Consider the following 21,162-nt stretch of genomic DNA (forward strand, 5'->3'; position numbering starts at 1 on the left):
TCACATTCTGCAAAAAGACAAAAAAAAAGCAGGACTACTTCTCATGTATTCAACAAGGATTCATTTGCTATTGGCTTTTTCTGAGCCCCAATATTTCTTATTTACCCACATATGGTAAATCACAAATGGTATGCAAAATACTGCATGCTACAACATATTTTTACACTGGGAATTGCCTATGAGAAAAAGTGCAAGTTCTAACTCCCCTACTCTTCCATCACATTTATTTAGTTGCATTTGAAAAAACTCATGAGTTTCTGTCAGAACAGGGGACTGAACTACTGTGACACAGCTTAATTTTGCCTTCTAGCCATTTGACATTTATAATCATGAATAAGAAGTAAACTCAAGACAGAGTTTATTTTTCATGATGAAAGCTTATGCCTTTTGTGACATAAAATATGCACCCCACAGTAGTTTAGAGCAAATTTTCTGTGTAAAGTTTTGTATTAGTATTAATACTAATGTTGAAGTGATATGATTATCCTCTTACTCTATTCCCATTTGAATTCCAGTGTATATTAATCATCACTTCAGGGAATAGCTACATCTAGATACAAATTATATAGGCATATAAAAGGAGAGGTGATCAGTTTTAAAATATATAATAAATCAACTTCTAACATCATTAATTTTTCAGATTCCAGCTATTGTTCTCCTGTGAAAAATACAGAACCAAAGCTATAAGTGATTTCTAAATCTAGCAGTAGTGGTTTAGGACTGATAAAAGCAAATGCTGTGCTCATTCAGTAACCTTTGTGTAATCCCAGCATAAGTCATAAGTGAAGTAGCTCATACTCTTCTTCTTTTTTTTTTTTTTTCCTTTACTGGCACTGAAAATTAGCAATGATGGATTCCTATATTTCCAGGAATCCTAGTTCCTTGGTTCCTAGATGTCCTAGTCATCCAAGGTCTCCAATAACGCTCACCTGCATAAGCATAGGAGAAAGTCTTTTCTATGGTGCATTCTAAATTTAAGAAGAACACATGAATGCAGACAAGGGAGCCCAAAGAAAACAACAGAGACATCAGTCAGTATGATAAGGACATAAACTTGTGTTAGCTTGCCAGATGTCTATCTGTTCTGAAGTGGTTTTGCAGACATCAGTAACAAAGGATATTTTTAAGTCAGGCTTGGAGGAATGAGAGTGAGGTCTTCATTAAGGAGGTAAGGAGGTCCTCAGTAAGAGGTCCTACTGTGTGTGAGAAGTAGCATGGAAAGATAACTGGAGATGTATTTTTCACTTTTAGTTTATCAGTGAAGGCTAAATTAAGCCTGAGTTTTCAGTCCAAAAATCTCGTTGGTCTGTATGGTCTTTTAAAACCATGAAAATGCAGACATGTCAGTAGAACTGTACTGCACAAATTACAAAACTATTCAGCAAGGGAGACAATTTAACAAAGGATGAAGGATCACGCTTTCTAAGAAAGTTATGGAATCCTTAACATCTAGCTAGAGCTGAGCTGTGGTCATAAAATCTGTCTTTAAAAAAAACAAAGTACATGCTTTCATTTTTGTTTCTCTTGGAAGGGAGTACACTGAATGGAGCCCACCGTGATTCAAAGAACTGGTTTCACAAAATCTTAAGTATTAGCTGTTTGTTATTTAGACAGTTAATGCATCTTCTTCAAGCTTTTCTTGAATGTGCTTAATGCCCATTCCATGTCAGGATTTTCAATGCCAGAGGCATACTTGGAGCACAGAGAAAATAAATGTTCCAGCACATGTTCCAGTGAAGCAGTAAAGCAGTGAATGTCTGTCTTAACAGCTCTTAGGGCAGGATGAACACATGGCCTTGCAGTGCCAGGGCCAATCTGGCATTAGTTCAGACAGAAAAGAGAGAACACTCCAACTATAACCAACTGCGCTATTATCTCAGCATCAGGAAAAGGAACAAACTAATCGACCATTTCACAAAAGCAGCAAGCAGAAGGGCAACAATATGGCCTGCCTTTTTAATCTGACCTTTGCTGCATTTTCTTTCCTAATGACAGTTGTTCTGCATGATTATATCTTAAGTAAATAACTTGTATTAGTGATTCTATTCTTAAATAAAATCTCTGTCCTATAGTTAAAGGGCAATATCCTCTCCTTCCTTTATCTGCCATCACCTTGAGGAAGTAAAGAACATACCAATTAGAAAGGCTAAGGAAGATCCTGTACCCCAGAAACACAGCAAGGAGACAGTTAAATTGACCAGACACAATCAACAGCCCCCAGGACAGCATCATTTTAAGACATTACATTTTCCTTTTGGGCCTGTCAAAGAGCACACTGTTGAGGCACTCTTTGTTCTCTCTGACGCTATAACTCATCTCACCAGTCTCACTGGTGGCTCCTGTCCACCTTATATCTTCTTTTCATGTTGTCTTCCTGGAAGATCTGCAAGCTGAGTTTCCTCCCATGATCTATTTTTTCAGTAATGTAATCTATTCTGGTCACAAGGGTTCTGCTAACTTGCAGGGCATGTCTACAACAGCCTGGCACAGTATCTGGGGAAGTGAGCAGGGACCTGTTGTGCCACAGATACGACCACCCAAAAGGGCTTCACAAACTCCTTGTGTGATTATGGCCTATTAAAGAGAATTATTGCCATACTAACAGGATAGACAGATAATCTGAAACAGTTTTGCCTCAAAGTGCTCCTGAAGGCAATTAATTCCCTTTGAAGATACTGCCAATCAGTTGCTTACTTTAAGAGCAGCTAATTTCTCTTTTAATTTAGAGAGAGACTACATGAACAATAGAATTAACTGAGAGGACGGTAATGGTTGATGGAGGAAAGGGGAGATGGGGTGCTCCTAAGTGAATCACATCTTGCTATATTAAGAAGGAAATGGCTAGATATATCTCTGCAGAGAGAGGGTTGAGCAAGCCTAAGGAAGGTCTATGAAGAGCAGACTGAAAGAGCTGACCTTTAACTGCTCTCCTTGTTAACAAAACTGAATTGAGGTTCGTGGTCATGAGTCTGAGTGCTATGTGCTGTGAATGTTCTTCTGACGTGTGTACTTCCCAGTTTATACATTCTGGCTTCTGTACTTCACTTTAAGCTGAATGCCTCAAAGCAAAAGCTACGTTAAATGTAGCTGTTTTATCTGTTGTGTGTCAAAGTAGTTAGGTTTTAAACTGCTCAGCTAATGCAAGGCTGAACTTGTACAGTACTTAAACATGAATAATAGAATTGCAATATTTGCCTGGAATCTGGTGTTAAAATATGTAATTTAAAATGGGCTCAAATTCTCTTATAACAGCACATTTTTCAGTATACCATTATAGCTGTGAGTGCACCAGTATGTAAGGAGTTTACTGATACATTTTTACAATATTTTTGTTTAACAAAATTAAAAAATATGAAAATTATTATGAAAATAGTACCAAAGGTCTCCCCTATAATGCAATTAAAGGTGATACCATAAATTAAAAAAAAAAAGTTTCAGAAACAAACAGATATGGAAGATCAAATTCATATTTACCATGAGACACAAAATCTCTCAGCAGAAGTTAAAAGCCATCACCGGCAGTTACTGTGTGCATTTTGCCCTCAGCTTTCACGTGTTCATCCCTTCCTGTTCTTCGCAAGAACCTCCTTCCATTGGAGGCTGCCACTCCTTATTTACTTGGTTACACAAATCATTATTGGACATCATTATTATTTTGATCCTTTTCTAAATCAAATCTTTGGAGGAAAAAAATCAGATCCTCAAATCTATGTTTAATGGAAACATTCTGTTTTTATGGGAATAGAGCATGTTATCACAGCCTGTGCCCTTAGGCACTCCTCTGATAAAGTTAAATGTTTTTGAAGTACAAATGAGTTCTGTGTGTTTTAATGCAAGTATGGGAAATAAGTGGTGAAAAAGGTCCAACTGTAAGCTGGAATGAAGCCCTTAGAATGAAAAATTCTCATCCTTGCATGGGAGTTGCCTACGTAGTGAAAGTAGAGATTTGTGGCAACTAGGCTCTCCATTAAGAAGCTAATTTATATCTGTGACTATTCAGTCTTTTGCAAAAAAATATTTTTTTCTGTCAGGTGATGATAGACTCCTTCGTATATGGCATCCTAACATTAATACTAAGCCTATAGGAAAGTTATCAGGACACCTACATAGTGTCGTGGAAATCGTAACAAATGAAAAAGATCAGCATGTCATCAGCCTTTCCTCTGCAAAGGTAAGATGCTTTGCCCTTGACTTCATGAAAATCAATGTGCCAATGCTTGTAGCAATGTGCACTTGATTTACAACTCAAGTTATTACCTGAGTTGGTGTCTGGTCCTAATCTCACTGTTTATCTGTTGATTTCATTAAAAAAGAATATGAATAGCAGATATTAACATTCTGATAATTTCTGTGTTACTTTGATATCTCAAAATTAAGCCATAATGTACATGAATTACTCATTCAGTAGTGATTATCTGTAACTTCCTACAGGTTCATCTACTCTTCTTTATCCCTGTCATCCTACTAAATCCATAGGGGAGTTTTTCTTACACTGACCATTCTATAGACCATGTTCAAGTCTTGACCTGTGTAGGAACAATGTCTACTACGATGTTTACTAATTCGAAACTTTGTCCATGAACAAGAAAATTAATAAAATCAATAATAAAATGTGTTCCAAAAGTGCCACAAGGTTCTTCTGGAAATGAATGTGTTTCTTTTATTTCATTGGTGGAATCTTGACATCAATGATTTATTGTATTTGGCAAATTGAATCTACCTGGGAGAGAATAAAAACTTCTATGAAAAATTGCAAAACCCGGTAGAAAAGTAGCCAAAGGAAGAGTTCTTAAAGGCTGTGGGGCTCTTCCAAGAATGGTCCTATGCAATATTTTCAATATGCAGTATTATTCAATATTTTCATTAACATCTACAATGATGGATTAGAGAGTATGCATACTAAATGAACCAGTTGACCTGAACTGGAAAAGGGTTGCAGACAGTGGGCAGAAGTATTAGAATTCCCAATGCTCATTAAAATTGGAGATACAATGTATGGAAAAAGTGAATTGTCCCTTATAAGGCAATAAGGACCTAATAAGTTATATATTTAGATGTAAGACATAGCTGAACGAGCCTATGTTGAACAAAACTCTCTAAGCAACAGTGCTGCAAGGGAAGAACCTGAGGGTTACCGAGGATTGCAGTGGAGCATTAGAATGAGTCAGTCAGATCCTGGAGTGAAAAGGCAAGTGCAATACAGGGAGGTATCAACAGATGTATAGCTTACAGTATATACAAAGTGAGCTGTAGAAAGATATAGAAACTGTGGCGAGCTGTTTCAGGCACTGCATTTAGTGAAATAGGAGGGCAAACAGGAAGCATTTCAGATCAGAAGTCTCAAACGTGAGGTAGAAAGAGATAAATATGTATAGTCTAGCAAACAGAAGACTGAGAACTGTGGGAAAGAAGAGAGTGTTTTTATAGATATGTGCAGTTCACAAAAAAAATCAGTCTACTGAGATAACTATCTGTCTCAAGATAAAAGGTTTCCCGCTTTTTGTTTTGTAGGGAGTGTTATAAAACTCTATGTAATGTGTTGCTTCTGCTCCTCTGCCCATAATTGCTTACAACTGCTCCTTTTGTTGCTAATAAGGATTATACTTTCATGTCTTTACCTGTATTTTTAAAATAGCCTACACCCTGCTAAAAGTGCTACTATCTGAAAAGAAGTCCTAAGTCTCACATCTGCAGATCATCCTGGAGCCCCCTCTCCCTCCCATAAATCCTTACCTGCACTTTCCCTGCAGGCGTACATTGCTGCTGAATTAAGGAGGTTTTTGACAGATAGCCTACAAGCTGTGCATATAGGAAAAAATAGCATAAGACATTAAACATGACTTAAGGGGAATGAACATACCTAAAGATATTTATAGAAAAATTATTATGAATGAAGAGCCCGGGGTAGATAAATGATCATAAGATCTTTTGAGTACCTTGCTGGGCCTGCCTATGATGCAAGAGGCTAGCTTAAGAAGGAAACAAAATCTATTTTACAAGTACATGCTTGCTCATATCTGATCTTAACTATAAACGGCATCAGTAACAACAGTTGTACATGAAACTGAATCTGTGAAGGTATGTTCTAATTGAAAGCTAGCTATGTGTCTTTAGGCAGCACTGTTAGTTATAAGGCGGATATTAAAACATAAAAAGAAAAAAAGAGATATGACAATAACAAATTAAAAATCTGATAAATGATGAAGCTTTTAAAAGTCAGGTGTATTTTGTGGTCATAATTGAAAACTAAAAGAAAAAAGAAGCCCTCACAGGAAAGACTAGAGGACTTTATTAATAAAGTAGGTATCTCTCTGAGCCTCAAGCAATTTACAATTTATAGATGATTTATGTGAAGAAAGGTCTTCTATAATGTGCCTGCTTCCAATACAGTTAAAACACATTTGTCCTTGTCCATATAGAAAAATACTATACAAAAGTGCATAGCCTCTCAGAAAACTTTCAACATAAGTTAAAAACATCCTTTGTTTCCTACAAAGTAACTGAGGCCAACTTGCTTTTTAAGCTACCTAGCAAAAGGGAAATCAAAAAAGTTTCTCTATTACGTTTTCATCTTTCAATAGCTGTAGTGTAGAAGGTGTAACAGGGAGAGCCTATATATGACTGAAAGGTTAAAAAAAAAAAAAAAGAGTATTTCCAAGGAAGAGTTGCAGCCAAGGGAAAAAAATCTTTTTTTGTGTTCAACAGATTTTGCTTCACCTTTGATGACGTAGCACAACTAGAGAAATACTTGGAAAAATTAAATTAAAATATTTTCTGGATATTCTCCAATTAAATATAACCTAAAATCTTGTTACATTGCCACATTTGAAGGCTCAGACTAATTTTGGTTTTTTCTGGCTATTTTTCTTGAACTATTTTAAATTTTTTTCTTGACTTAGTATAAAGATTTTTATGTTGCAAAAAATGCCTAGCTTCTAAACTACATCTAAAAGGCAAGCTTAAGCCCAGTGCACTAAGGAAATCTCTGTTCCTTAACGTTTTTTGACAATTCCTTAACCTTTCTTCTTTGACAGAAGAAAGACTGTGGGGTTTTCCCTGTCACTTCCAAGTTTAATACTCTGTTATTCAGGAAAGGATACATACATGCACAGAAAGAAGTCTATCTCACCCTAACTTTAGGTTAGGCATTCATTCTTACCTAGTGGTAAAGCTCCCCCTATGAATAATGAAAAGAGATACATAACTCTAGGGCCCCTTACTTGGCCCTCAGTTAGGAGGGAGAAGAAATCAGCCTATAGATGTTTCTGTTTCTTTCCACCAAACCCATATGACTAAAATTGGATGAGTTAAATCTGACTCACAGTTCAGATTAACCTACACTCTTGTGTAATTTTAATGTATCCTATATATATGTATCCTTTTACAACCACTTACAAATTAAATATGTAGAATTCTGCATGAAATTCAGCATGTCCACCAACTCCAAGAGTGCTCTTTTGGACTCACTGGAAAAAAATCAATTTTGTTGCCATATGAGTGAGGCCAAGATTTCACCAAGCATTTTAAAAATACTAGATTGCTATTAGCTAGAGGTAGTATGTAAACTTATGGTGAAGAAGGCAAAGAATGATTAATGTATCTGTGTCCTCATGCAACAAACACTACATGCAGTGGGGTCTACTTAGAGTAGGCAAGGCTCATATAATATTATAAAAATAAGATGCTAATATTCACCGTGTAGGTAGGGTCACCCCCAGGAAGAATGAATTAATAAAACAGTAGTTGGAATATAATTTTGAGTGACAAAATTGCTTTACCAAAAAGGAAGAAAATCGCTACCTCCCTCATGAGGTCTGAAGCTTCCTATATTTCATAGACAAATGACTTCTCATCTTTACTTGTTGAAAGAAAAATAGTATCATATTTTAGATCAAGGATGATTTTCTTTTTAAAAAGGTATATTTAGAAAACGTGTTTAGAGAAGCGCATCCATTTACATGGAATTTTAAAGTGCCTTCTGCTGTATCCTGATAGCTAACCTTTTAGATAGCTCACTTTAAAAATGAAGATAGCTCTTTTTTTTTCAGGAAGAGAAGTATTTTGATAAAAGTCTAAGGATATATTGTGAATGCTTTAGAAGGGAATAGGCAGTGAAATTGGTCCAGAAAAAAAAATAAACACCTTGAAAATTAATTTTTCTTTTTTTAGTACAGAGGCTACTTCATGCTGAACCTCATTTGCTTTTGATGCAGGAATATAATGAGTTTTCTTTGATCCTGATATGCTCTTATGTTGACAATTGTTATTGTTCACAGAATAACAATTTAACTCATAAAAAGTTTTAATATTGAAACCCCTTTTGTCTGACTTCAGGTCATTTTACTAAAAATCAACATGAAAGTGTCCTTGTTCTCTCTAAAGTCAATGAGCTCACTGACATCAGACAGCAAAGCTAAGTCAAATACTCTCAGTATTCTAGTAGATTTTCTTTTATAATAGTATATAAAACTAGACAAAAACATTGTGGTTTTTAATCAATATTTTGCTCCATTTGCCAAAGTTAATTCCCGTGGATCTTTTGTTCAGAAAGTAGTAAAGTTTTCTTTGCTTAATTTTATGGGCTGGACACCTGTGTGGATTTCAGAAGCATTAGAAACCTTAAATGCAAGTTACTTCTTGTACTGTCTAGACCTCTCAGAAATGCTGTAAATTTCTGTGAGCAGAATTTTTCCATTTCCTTTGAGAACTGATGAGATGTGAATGACAATAGGAGCTTCTTCCCAGTCAAAGCCGGTATCTTAATTCTCACCAGGCAAAAATTGTCCTTATTTTCTGAAATAAGTGATTGTAATGAGACTGTTATAGTTGCACAGGTGGTTGACCATAGATTCCAGTGAGGAGAGGCAAGGGCAAGATAAAGAAGGGAATTTTTTATGTCATAGAAGAACAGTATGAAGAAAAAACTTTTATAATACAGCAGATGGATGTCTCACTATTTTTAGCTGTTCTTTAGAGGATTTGAGAAATGAATGATACACAAATGATCTATTTAAAAAGATAAGCATCCATACTAAGACCAGGAAAGTGGACATTATTCTCAGTAGTTTAATTATCTAAAAATACTATTAAGCCATTTTACTTTTTTTTTTAACAGGGCAAACTAAGAATCAAAGAGAAAGTTTAAGTCTAGAAGGGACCCTAGGAGATCATATAACCTATTTTCTATACCCCTGTAGCATCAGCTACACTTGCATCATTCCTGAAAGATGTTTATCTAACCTAAATGATCCTCAGTAAATAGGCACCATATACTCTTTAAATGATCTTTCCCAGCGTTCCATTATTTCCAGTGTAAAAAAACTTTTTTCCAGTGAAAAAAAAAAATCAGCAACTTTTCCTAATGTTTTGCCTGAATTTCCTGAGCTGTAATTTTAAGTCCAATTCTTCTTGTACTAGCCACAGTGAATTCAGAGAACAGCTTGTTCCATTTCTCTTTGCAGGGAATAGTTTATTCCTTTCTCTTACTTTATTTGGAAACTGTTAACTTGTTTCTCTTTTCTTTTGAAGGTTGAATGACTACAGTTCTTTCCTTATAGGTCATGATTTTAGATCTCTGACAGTTTCTATTTTTTCTCCCTCTATTTCTTCCACTTCATCCATATAATTTCTTAAATGCATGGACAAGAACTGCAGCCAGTACTCATTTGAGCTCTTGTAGATTCTGAGTAAAATGAAAGGACTTCCCATATCCTCTAGGCTGTTCTTTTATGCATTACTCTATAACGTTTGTTTGTTTTCATAAAACACAAATGCTTTCTACAGTATGGTTCCAGCTCACTAATTGGGATCTGTAGCAAGGCAGCTTATGAATGGCTAAAGGAGAACCATGGAACCTGAAGTTTTAGGATGTTTTTGCATCTATTTCTATTTTTAATATGGAGAAATATTCAATAGATACTACAAATCCTATGCATTATATTCCAGTTTTAGTTGAGTGTTCTGGTTTAGGCTACTCTATTATAAAGCATAATTCTGTATTAAAGGGAGTAGTTTCACTGTGTTTTATGAAAAATAGATGCCTCTGTTCTAAGTACTGTTAACAAACCCTCAGTATAGCAATATTTGGGTATCCTAGAAGTATCTTCAATAATAATACTAAGAAATAATGCAAACAAAAAGCTTTGCATCTTTATTTTCCTTCATAATACTCTTTATGTCTCCATGCCTAAGAATGTTATGAGGGTGGTTTCAGCTAAAGATACTTTTTGATAGCAGAATTGGGATGTTATATACTCCTGAGAGGGAACTCGAAGCAGTGTCTGATGTTGAAATTGTTCCTGACAATAAAAAGACATATTTTTTTTCTCACCAATTTTTTATGTCTACTGTTTTCCTGGAACTGTGTCTTCCACACAACTGAGATGATACCCATTAAGCACAAATATAGCTGGGTGAATTAGTCCATCATCTCTTAACTTCAGGGAAATGATTATGTCCTCTTCCATGTAACCCCAAAATAATTTTAAAAGTGATTTGAAGTTATCTGTCTATTGATGACTATAATTCTGGGGATATTTTTTCCTCCAGTGTAGTTGGAATGATAGTAGATTTCTCTCTTTTCACTCTTTAAATAGATTTTATATGTTTTAGCAGGGAAGAGGTCTTGGAATTTGAGTAAGTAATTACCAACAAACAAAAACTTTAAGACTATGGATATTCTTCAGAGTGTAACTAATAAAGATTTGGGAGATTGGCTTAGCACTATTCCCATTACACCTTAGTCCATGAACATAAATTAAAAATTATGATGTGAAAAATCTGAAAATATTCCTTGTAATCAAAATATAATTGTAACGGAGATTAAGGTAATGTAACATGCTAATTATCTTGCTTTGAATGAGAAATGTTTATTTCCTACTCAGCAACATGTAATTTTCTATATTCCTTTACATATGACTCTTTAAAGAATAGGTAGACTTTATCTTGGGTAGATAGCTTTTAAGATATAATGTAAACTATATTCTTGGGGACTAATTAGTAGTTAAGTTAGTATCAAGTTAGTATCAAGTTAGCCAGCATATTCTTCCTGTGTGTCTTTAAGAAATTCAACTAGTCAGTCTGGTAATCAGTCTGCTTTGGTATGTTTTGTGAATAGCATTCATTTTTGATATTAATAATATGTAAAATGCTTTAAAGCAAAAATCCAAGGAATTTTAATAAGTGCCTGGTATTGTAAGAATGTCCTGTACAAAGGTCCTTGATCTGAGTGGTTTCTCTCAGTACTACAGTGTTTTTCTACAAATATCAATGCTTTAATTGAATAGAAATTGCTGGCCTTTTTTAAAGAAACAGTCTCAGTCCTTTAGCCTGTAAGTCTATCAGATATCACCCATAGACTTCAATGACAATCCAGGTGGACTGGACAATACTTAGAGGAAAAATACATGCCATCATTTGAGCTTGGATTCTGGAATGTATTTGCATCTTACTAGTCTATCAGAAGCTTGAGAGAGGAACAAGAAGAGCAAAGAGAGGTTCCCATAAAATTTAGTTTCCAGAAGCAAAGATTATGAGAAGTTTCAGAAAAGTTTTGAAAGTCTGTCCAGAAACTCTATTCATGGGGATGCCTGACCATAAGTAAATTTCCCTCTCTGCCCTGGCAAGGCTCCTGCCCTTGGTACAGTCTGTGGTTCTTTGCTGCAGTTGCCTCATGGGCTGCTGTAGCTCAGTCCCTCATGTTTTCAGGAACAGGCATATATTGCAGGTGGGTATAGGAAGAAATTTATTTTCCAAAACATGGACCATTAGTTCTAGGGAATGCAAGGTGAGAGCAATTTTCAATGAGAAATAAAGGAAAACTGAACTGACACCCCAGGCTAGACAAGAGCTTTCCCTCCTTCCTGACATCTGGGGCCTTCATTGCCCCTTTCTCGCGATGGTTACTTTGCTCATTATTCTCCTCCTGCAGCTTGGAGCTGTCCCCTACATTTGTTTATTTACTTGTTTTTCATATTACAGAGATCGTCAAGTGCATTCAGGAACCACTCAGATAACGAACAATCATAGGGATAAGGGATGTAAATCCTGAGATGTGGTAGGAGGAAGATCATTATCTGAGAGATAAATTTTATTACAAAATGCTCTATTGAAACAAAAAGGTTAAGGCCAGTGGCAGAGGCCAGACTGCACATTCCATGTAGAGGCTTCAAGGGCTGAAAGGCAGCAACAACCTGCCTGGTGGAGTTTCTTATTCATGACTAGAACAGTGGATGTTAAAACTTCCAGTTTTGCTTACCTGAGTTGTTGATGGAAGTCAGCAAGCCAAAATTTGCTGCACTAGTGATTCCATGTCTTTTACTGAACTACTCCAGTGATGGTTTGGTTGAATGAGGCTGCTTGAAAGTCAGGTGAGCAAGATCTGATCTATGGGCTTGAATGCCTGAAATCAATTGCAGTTTTGTTTGCTCATCAGAGGGGGCAAAGGTAAGGAGTAGTTTCCCATCCTTTAAAACACTATGCAATATTGTTTATAAACATTACAGAGCCATGGTTCAGATCAGTGGAGAGAATGTTCTTTGACCTTTCTCTTTTTCAAGGTAATGACACTTCTGACAGCTAATACCAAAAGAGGGATGCATATATGTACACATGTTAGTAGAGAAGTGCAATAAATAGTTGATTTCTTGCATTTCTGTTGTGGGGCATGCAGAGTTTTATTTGATTCAGAATTTCATGAAAATCCTGTGCAGACATCTTGTTTTAAGCACACAAACGCTTCTATATTGAAATCTGTCCATAATAAGTTGATGCTGTTAGATATGTTTCTTATCCTTACTGAACCCATGGACAGAACTTACTGAACCTAGCTGAACTTGTCTAATTAAACCCATTGATGAAAACCAGAAAATGGGTTTCTGAGAGCACAGAGGGAGGTTAAGATATGTCATTAATTTTTGCATTTTCTATCTTTTGCAAATTTACTCAAACCTTAATGCTATCTGTCTCAGTCCTTTCTCTCCAGGTCTCCTGGATAGCAAGCTTGTTTTGAGGTATTCTAGCTGGGAGTCATAAATGTTTCTTACCTGCTCAGAATTGAATAGGTGATTGTATTAACATCTGTATGGGTTAATATGGTTGTTTATCTAACCTATTTTGAAATCAAATTACATTTTTTCAGGATGCATTTATAATGCAGTCAGTGGTCTTCCTTAAAAATGAGGCCAGATGAGCTGGAAGCACAATGTTTAACTTATGTCAAACCATTACTAATCGGGGCTGTTACTGAAGTGTACTGTATATCAGCATCATTAAATTTAATCAAGATAATTTGAACAAAAGGCATTTGGGAAATCTGCTTCAGTCATCCTTTCACAGAAATTATGTGGCCACATATTTATCAGATATATTTCTTTACATGCTACTTTGCAAGTCGAAGTTAATCCTTCCCTTGCTGCTGAGTTCTTATTAAGAGATATTCTTCTGTTTTTTTTTGCTTTTTCTAGAAATTAAGAATTTTATTCTCTTCTTTTGTTACATGATCCTTCAAGAACATTGAATATTCTTCTTTGGGCTTTTAATGTAACTTAATCAATTTTGTTATTTTCTGCCCTCCTTTCCTTTATTCAGATTACCTAGTCCCTTAGATAGTCTGCAAATAAAAAGTCCAAAATGTAAGATGGATAAGAACTAATTAAAAATATACTTTTCTAGTTCATACTTATAATTTATTTCTCTGTGGTCTACATTTCTTATAACAAACACTCATGCATACAGACGGTGGGTAGCTGGAGTGCTTGGGGGAAATATTACTATACTGAGGTGTCTTTGGAAATTTTTTTTTCTCAGCGTAAATGTCTAAAATGATCCAGTAGCTATTCTGTATTTGATCAAGTATTTGAGGATTACTATATTAAATAATATGTATTTGCTACAGACCGAAACAGACCTATATCTTTACTCAGCCCATGCTGATTCCTATATATATAGTGTTTCGACCAGACTGAATTTTCTACTGAGCAAGGAAGAAATACGGGAGCTTCAACATGTAAATGAAGAGCTATATACCTGAAAATTACTTCAAATGCCATGTCTAAAGTGTGAGAAATGCACAGTCATCACATTCAAAGACTGCCTGAAGACTGATAGGAAGAAGTTGACTGCTTTTCAAGCACTTCTGATGCAGATGTTCATGGGCAGTCATTTCCTCCACTTTTAGCCTCCTGCTTATCTCCTAAAAAGCATCTGACTCCTACTGAAACTGCTCCACAGAAGCTGTTGAGGGTCACTTCATCTTTGCATTGTAGCTTGTAGCTCATCTTGTAGCTCTTTTAATGCCAGTGACATTAAGGTCTTTAAAGACCGAGCAGACTAAAGCCTTTATACATGTTCAGTCATGGTATAGAACCCGATACATATCTTGTAGGCTTATTACTATACTATTTGAAAAAGTTATTTGAAATATGCACAGTCTTGATCATCAAATTTTTGTCTCATGATGTAGTAGCAGTAGTGCCAGCTGCTACACTACATTGCATTAATATGCTTAGAGCTAAATCCTCCTTGCTTTAGCCTCACAGCTAATCCCATTGACATCAATTTGTCCTTAAGTCTTCTAATAATTACAGGGAGTTGTCATACCTCACAGGATCACCTTAAGGGATCACAAGACATGCAACTGCACTCTCTGCAGATAATTTCTCTATTAAACAGAACTGCTGTTTGATCTCTGCTATGTCTTGCAATTTTTGTCTTTAAGGACTCAGACCTTCTGGATGAATTTGTAACTTTTTATATGTGGAACATGGAGCCCTTGATGGCGTTTTGAGAGTTGAACAGTATAGTAAACCGGGGCAGAATAACTAAGCATGTGAGTCTAAAATCAGCTTTAATTGTTGCTGGATTTTGGTGAATCCTGCAGAAGTTCTTTTTTCATACAGCTGTTTTAAAGCTTTGCAGAATCATTCATCTATAAAACTGAGGGAACTCGCCAGTCCATTTCACGAAAAAAACATTCCCTAACACATAAAAAATACTGACAGAGATGTGAGAATTTGCAATCATTAAAAAGAAATATTTAATTCTCTTGAGAGTTTTTGACATATTTTCTTTAGAGAAGTGTTTTAAGGTCACTTTTTTATTATTCTTTACTACTAATAATTTTAATCAAAAAGATTTTTTTTTGATTGACAACCACTGGCTATCTTTAGTCCACAATGATCTCCTCATGAGGATCTCTACTTGCTGTAGAGATACTTACTGTAACTGTAGACCAGCTTTTTGTGCTAGTTAGAGACAACTGGAAAAAAAAGAAAAAAGCTGCTTCCAAAAGTAGTTGAAGCTCCTTTTTGCACCCCCACTCTTTCCTATTGTGTTTTGTTTGCTTGAATACAGTCTGCAAGTTTCAGAAGACACAGTCTAGAAGTATTTCACCATAAGGAATATCTTTTCAGAGGGTTTCAGGGATTCCTGGAATTAGTCAGGCTGCCATCAGATATTCTTCTGTAAATAAATAGAACAATAAAGTAACTATTAATGTAATATTCCTGAGGCAACTCCCACTAGTCACCTCCTAAGTTCAAAACAAGCATTCCTGTCATTGCCACTCTTTTTGCATGAATTCATGCACAGCCATGTGTGTTGATGCAGATGAACAGCAGTGACATTATATCTCACGGTCATGCTGGTGAGGCCTTGTGTTGAAGTTACTCATGTGAAAGAGTGACTCGTTTAGTATCTCCATCCTGCACCCACAGACTAGAAAAGGACGAAAAGAAAAGATCTGTCTCTTTAAGTGCCTGCATTTTCTTAATATGGTGCTGAAAATAATGGCAGATCAAGCAGCAAAGCATAGTTCTGAATTTTGTTCATGTGTGCTATGAAATTCCTTGCTCTTTTTACTGCTTTGATAAAACAAAATCCATTGTGGTTGGTAGTAGTTGCTTATGGAGAGCACTAAGAACTATGTGTGCATATAAATCATTCTTCTGTGATATGTCCTGATATTTATTTACCTTATCATAACTCCAAAAATTATTGTTCTCTTGGAGAAACAGAAGCCCAGGCCTGCTCATGGCTGGCTGGTTGCTTCCTGCCTCCTGGCCAGGACTATGAAGCTGGAAGTTGACTAATTGCTTCAAGATCATCTTTAAAATCCACTGCATTATCAGTTGAATGATAGGTCACAATGAATAAGCAACAGCTGAGAGAGGAAGATCTCCAGGGACTATAGCACAGCAAGCAGTAGCATTTATGGTCTACTTCTGGTTGAGACACAGCTAAGCCACTAAATTCAGTTGAATATTTGCTGTGGTTTGTGCTGACGTGTTTTGTAGACTAACATTTTACAGAATATTTCATCCAAAGCTTCAAGCACCTTTGTCAAAGCCCTGAACACTCCCAGCATTGATGGGTCCAGTATTGATGGGAGCACAGAACAGCATGTGTCTGTGCATTAAAAACAGAGTGCAGCCTTGCACTTTTAAAAACATAGATGAAAAATTACAAATAACTTGCAGAAATGTCCATACAAAATTCACCACAGTTTTGGTAACTGAGTGAGAGTTGCACATGGAAGGTATTGGTGATGATAATAACTTGTGAGAGCATAAGATTATCTTGACAGAAAATTTACCACACTAAAAACCTTGGAATCTGGGAAATTACATCATGGTTTGTTGCAAGATTCAAAACCATTTGAACAGCAAACCTACAGCACCTACAGTGCCAGTTTTGATTGGGATAAATGTGTGTTACTAACATATAACATAACATACTTATCAGTAAGTTCTAGAGTTTGAGACAACTTTTGTGTTCTCTGTTGGAACTGGAAGTAAGAACAAACATATTGAGCATTGTTTTCCTTATAGGATACTACCCTCATTGTGGTTGGTTGTAGTTGCTTATGGAGAACACCAAGAACTATGTGGACATAGAAATCATTCTTCTGCAATATGTCCTGTTCCTGATTTGCTCCAGCAGCTGCTGTCAGTCAAAGATTTCAGAAATTCCTAATCTGGAGGCTTCAGAAAATAACTTTTATATTGCCAGTAGTTCAAATAGTGTATGCTCTGTTCAATGGACCAATTCAAAATACAAGCTTTTGAAATATTTTCATTTAATTGTACATGCCAAAGAAGCAGGAGACAATGGAGTCATCTTGCCATTACGGAGTAGAGCTGATTCTCAGGAAGTGTGATTCTTTTGTGGACTTGTCAATTTATGAGAAACTCAGCCTTTTTGTGCCTCAGTAAAATGGGAGTGAAGATGCCTCTGTTTGCTGCTCTGGGGAAGTACCACACATAACTGCATGATTTTGAATGAAGGCTATATTCCCTTTCAAAAGTAGTTGAAAATCCAATCGTGTTATAGTACTAGACTTTTCCTTTCTCTCTCTCTAGATTTTTAGAGTGTGGGATATACAGACCCTAACACTGCTACAGGTCTTCCATGATAATCAGGAGAGCCCTGGAGAAACAGAGATCTTTGCCATGGTATTTGACAATAACCACCACACACTTATCACAGGTATGTTGCTGCAGATAATGTGTGAATGCATCCCCATGGTTGAATTTAGCTTCCTTTATGGCTACTGAAGTTGAGGATAGGAAGAAGGTATACGGGTGCACCAAATTTGGGAAGAGTATTAGCGCATGCTAAGGTCATTTTGAAGTCATTCTTGCTATACATGGTGCTAGTTTCGAAGGGCAATTATGCATGAAAATATTTATCAAGAAATCTAAAAGCAAAAACCAAAATAAATAAGAAATTCTTCCCTGAAGCCAAGGTGAGCCTCTTAAGAAAAACTAAGCTACACATGCCCTTCTGCAGCCTTGTCATTTGTGAAAAGCTACTCAACTACTGATCTTCCTTGGCCTCACCTCCCACTCCCTCCCTTTGGCCCGTTTGGATATTAAAGCAGCTCTCTACATAGCCCTTGGAGGTGGGTTCAAGCACTTTGTTTAACTGAGTAGTTAGAGAGAACCCCACAATCTGTAGTTTCAGCATAGCTGCACTGTAAGACTTATCAGAAATTAAGTATTGCAGGAGCTCATCCTACAATTTCTGTGCTCTGCCTCTTGAATCTGCTGCAGGGAGCCTGGAAGCTCTAATGGCCTAGAACTTAGTAGTTGATTTCATTTTTTTCTGGCTGTATTCTAAGTCACTGTAATCTTCTAGGTCTAAGGCAGAGAATCTGGAGACTGGCAAGGTTTGTCTGCCACAGAGAAGTAGTCACCGACACCCCCAAGTCACGAGTTTTAAACGTCTCCTCCTGGGGCCATAGAGGCCTGAGATATACCAGGCAAATAAGGTCATTGTCTTTGAAGAGAAATTTTTCTGTCCTGTTTCAGGAATAAAAGCACAAAGCTTGTCAGATCTGAGAAGATGAACATTTTTTTTCAGTGATCTGAAAAACGCAGTTTGCCAATAAACCCCAGCTTTAGAAGCCTGAATATGCTTTGGACTCCAAACCACAAAATATTAAACAAATTCAAGATTTGCTCAGTAGAGCAGACCATAAGGAACTTCAACCAGTTGGTCTTACTTAAAAATGCCCAGAGTACTAATCAGACCAATTTTTAAGGATAATTAATTGATCTAAGATACAGGTAGCATTTTCAGTTCAACTTTACATCAGTGAGAACTCAGTAATGTAGTTATTTTACATAGCTAAATCCTTGTGAAAATTAGGTGACTATGCCCTTATAAACACTGATTGGATCAGTGCCCAAATATCTCCAAAAATCTGGGCCTGGACTCTGTTAATGATTCCATTGAAAGGCTAAATGAATGTCTCCTTGTCCCTGAAGAAGTCAGAGACTGAGGCTATATGTGGGAGAATTAATCCTCATAGTGATGTACCTGACTTTCCAGAGGAGATTTTCAATTAGGCTACTACATTCATAAATCACAAGAGACGGTGCTTATGGATGATTTCGGCTAACCTTCATGCTTCGTTTGCATATTACCACAGCAATCCTTCTGCGTCTTTTTCCAAGCTGGCCTGTATGCCTGGGCTCGTGCCAAGTATTATGCAAATTCCTCCTTCGCTACAGATGTGCTGCTGACTGCTGCTCCTCTGCTGGTAGAAGTGCAGTATTTCAGAATGGAAATAGGAGGCCGGCTTGTGAGCCTCTGTTATGGAAACCTTGTTCTTTCCTTTGTCCTGTCTGCCCCGTCTGCCTTCTTTTCTTTCCTTGGTCAGAGACCACTGGACGGTATCTGCAAATGCTATTCAGACCCGCAGTGCTGTATAAAGGAAGCTACTGAAAAGCCTTTATTGCCTGCTGATAGAATTGCTTTATCTCTAAGAATTTGGATGGCAGAATTGTTTTTAGTGAGGTATCTGCCAGTCAGAGCCTCATATTTGCGTTCCTTCCATTCCACTCCAAGGCACACTGGGACTAGGGGATTTACAGCTCCTAATGGCGTTTTGAGTCAGGGTATCAGTCCCATAAAGGTGGAAACATGGTGGTTTAAGGCACGGAATACTTCAGAGTTTTTTAACTGGTGCCTTGCTGGGGAACGTGTGTGAACATTTTCTGTTTTATGGAACAGATATACTCGATAAACAGCAGAAATTCCTTATGCTGTTTGGAAGAACTTAGATGAACCTTATGGCTTATATAAAGCCTTTCTGTATCCATGGAATATAACTGGTACTTTATATAAAATGCATGTATTCTCAGTCCTCTCACCATGTGCAGGTTCATCTGTCATTGATATTTATCCATTGACTCATGTGATTCAAGATACAAAACAAGTTCCACAGACACATGAGAAAAGCATCAATGTTCTGGTTTACAACAGGGCTTTTCACCAAATTCTCACTGTCTGCTCTGAATCAATATTGAAGGTGAGTGTAAATTGTCAACTATTAAACTTAAAAAGTTTCAGCTATTTTCACTGCATGTAAGTTGTTGGGAAATTAAGTAAGAGTGATTGTTGTTTATTTTTCAAAGCGTCGGTTTTGTGGCTCTTTTATGCTCTCATTCTTCGGGGAAGTGATAAGCCAAGATGCCACGAAGTCTTGAAGCTATTTGGCTTCTACATCATTATTTCTCTTAGAAAACTGTATTGACACAATTAGCTTCTTTTATCACTGTAAGCCCCAGTCAGATGCAGTAGGTTTTGGAGGCCCTGGATTTGGTTGATTTACTAGGGGTTTTATTTCCTCTAGCTGCGTTTTGGTACACTTCACATCTTACTGCAATGGATTCTTGCAAGTGTAACAGAAGCAGTCAAAGTCCACTGACTGTATGGTATCTACAGAGTGAAATTTTAAATCCATGATGACAAACTGCACACGCAGTCAATAATTTATGGAAACATATTATTCCTCAGTTCAGAAGGTGTATCTGGCAAGCATCTCTTTACAGTTCAGTAAGTGCTTAAGTCCCAGCCAACTCAGTGGAATATGCATGTGTATGTAAAACACTCTTTGAATCATTATAATGCAAAACCAACCAACCAACCAAATAAATCCACTTTTGTATAAACGGGATAATGTAAAAGATTCTGCTCTCCAAAAAAAAAGATTCCTTGACTAAAATTGGAGAGTTCATGTAAAACATGCATGTGCCTAACCTACACAGCCTGAGTTTCATCCTTCTGCTGTGTTTCCTATTCTTTTTTTTTCTGAATCTATTTGGCTAGCAGTTCTTGCAGCCAATCTGCTGACCTTCTGTAGATCCTTTTCTCTTACAAATGGTTTCTTAGAACACATTTTCCTGAGCCTTTGGGATTTTCGGTCCTAAGATAAATGTTTAAAATGTTAAAAAGAATAGCCAAATAGCAAGAAAAAGAAAGCAAAAGAAACCTCTCTCAGTTGTTACTCCTTATTACAGCTCACGCCTATTCCCTGTCTACAGACTTTGTTCAGAAGAACTTGTGAGGCTTTTGAAATAGAGGAAATGAGTGAAATGCAGTTTTTTAAAACACTTATATATAGATCACAAGCATTTGTAGGTCTCTAGTTCCCATTCAAGTAAATAAAAGCTAAAAACTTAAATACATTTCAGGGATTTGGCTTCAGGATTATCCATTCATTTAATATCCATTCATTTCAATTTATTAATTTCATTTCATCCTGCCTCAGTTTGGACAATTGTTTGGACACTGTTCTAGAAATGAACTTAGTCACTCAATAGATATTCAGAGAACTCCTAGATATCTAGTACCCATTGATTTTGGTGGGCTATTAGA

The 21,162-nt window shown here is 36.5% G+C and overlaps 1 protein-coding gene across 1 annotated transcript in view; it reads left to right on the top strand.

The window, feature by feature from the left end:
* WDR64 (WD repeat domain 64) overlaps nt 1–21,162 on the top strand; it is a 63,070-nt gene that overhangs the window by 21,556 nt on the left and 20,352 nt on the right. Inside the window, exons 10-12 of the mRNA XM_088524285.1 lie at nt 4,032–4,171; nt 17,358–17,484; nt 19,665–19,813. Coding sequence (XP_088380411.1) covers nt 4,032–4,171; nt 17,358–17,484; nt 19,665–19,813 — 416 coding nt within the window. The remainder of the gene's footprint in view (nt 1–4,031; nt 4,172–17,357; nt 17,485–19,664; nt 19,814–21,162) is intronic.

Source organism: Tinamus guttatus, unplaced genomic scaffold (genome assembly GCF_059628265.1).
Source record: "Tinamus guttatus ecotype Peru unplaced genomic scaffold, ASM5962826v1 Tinamus_guttatus_pri_ptg000208l, whole genome shotgun sequence".
Lineage (NCBI taxonomy): Eukaryota > Metazoa > Chordata > Aves > Tinamiformes > Tinamidae > Tinamus > Tinamus guttatus.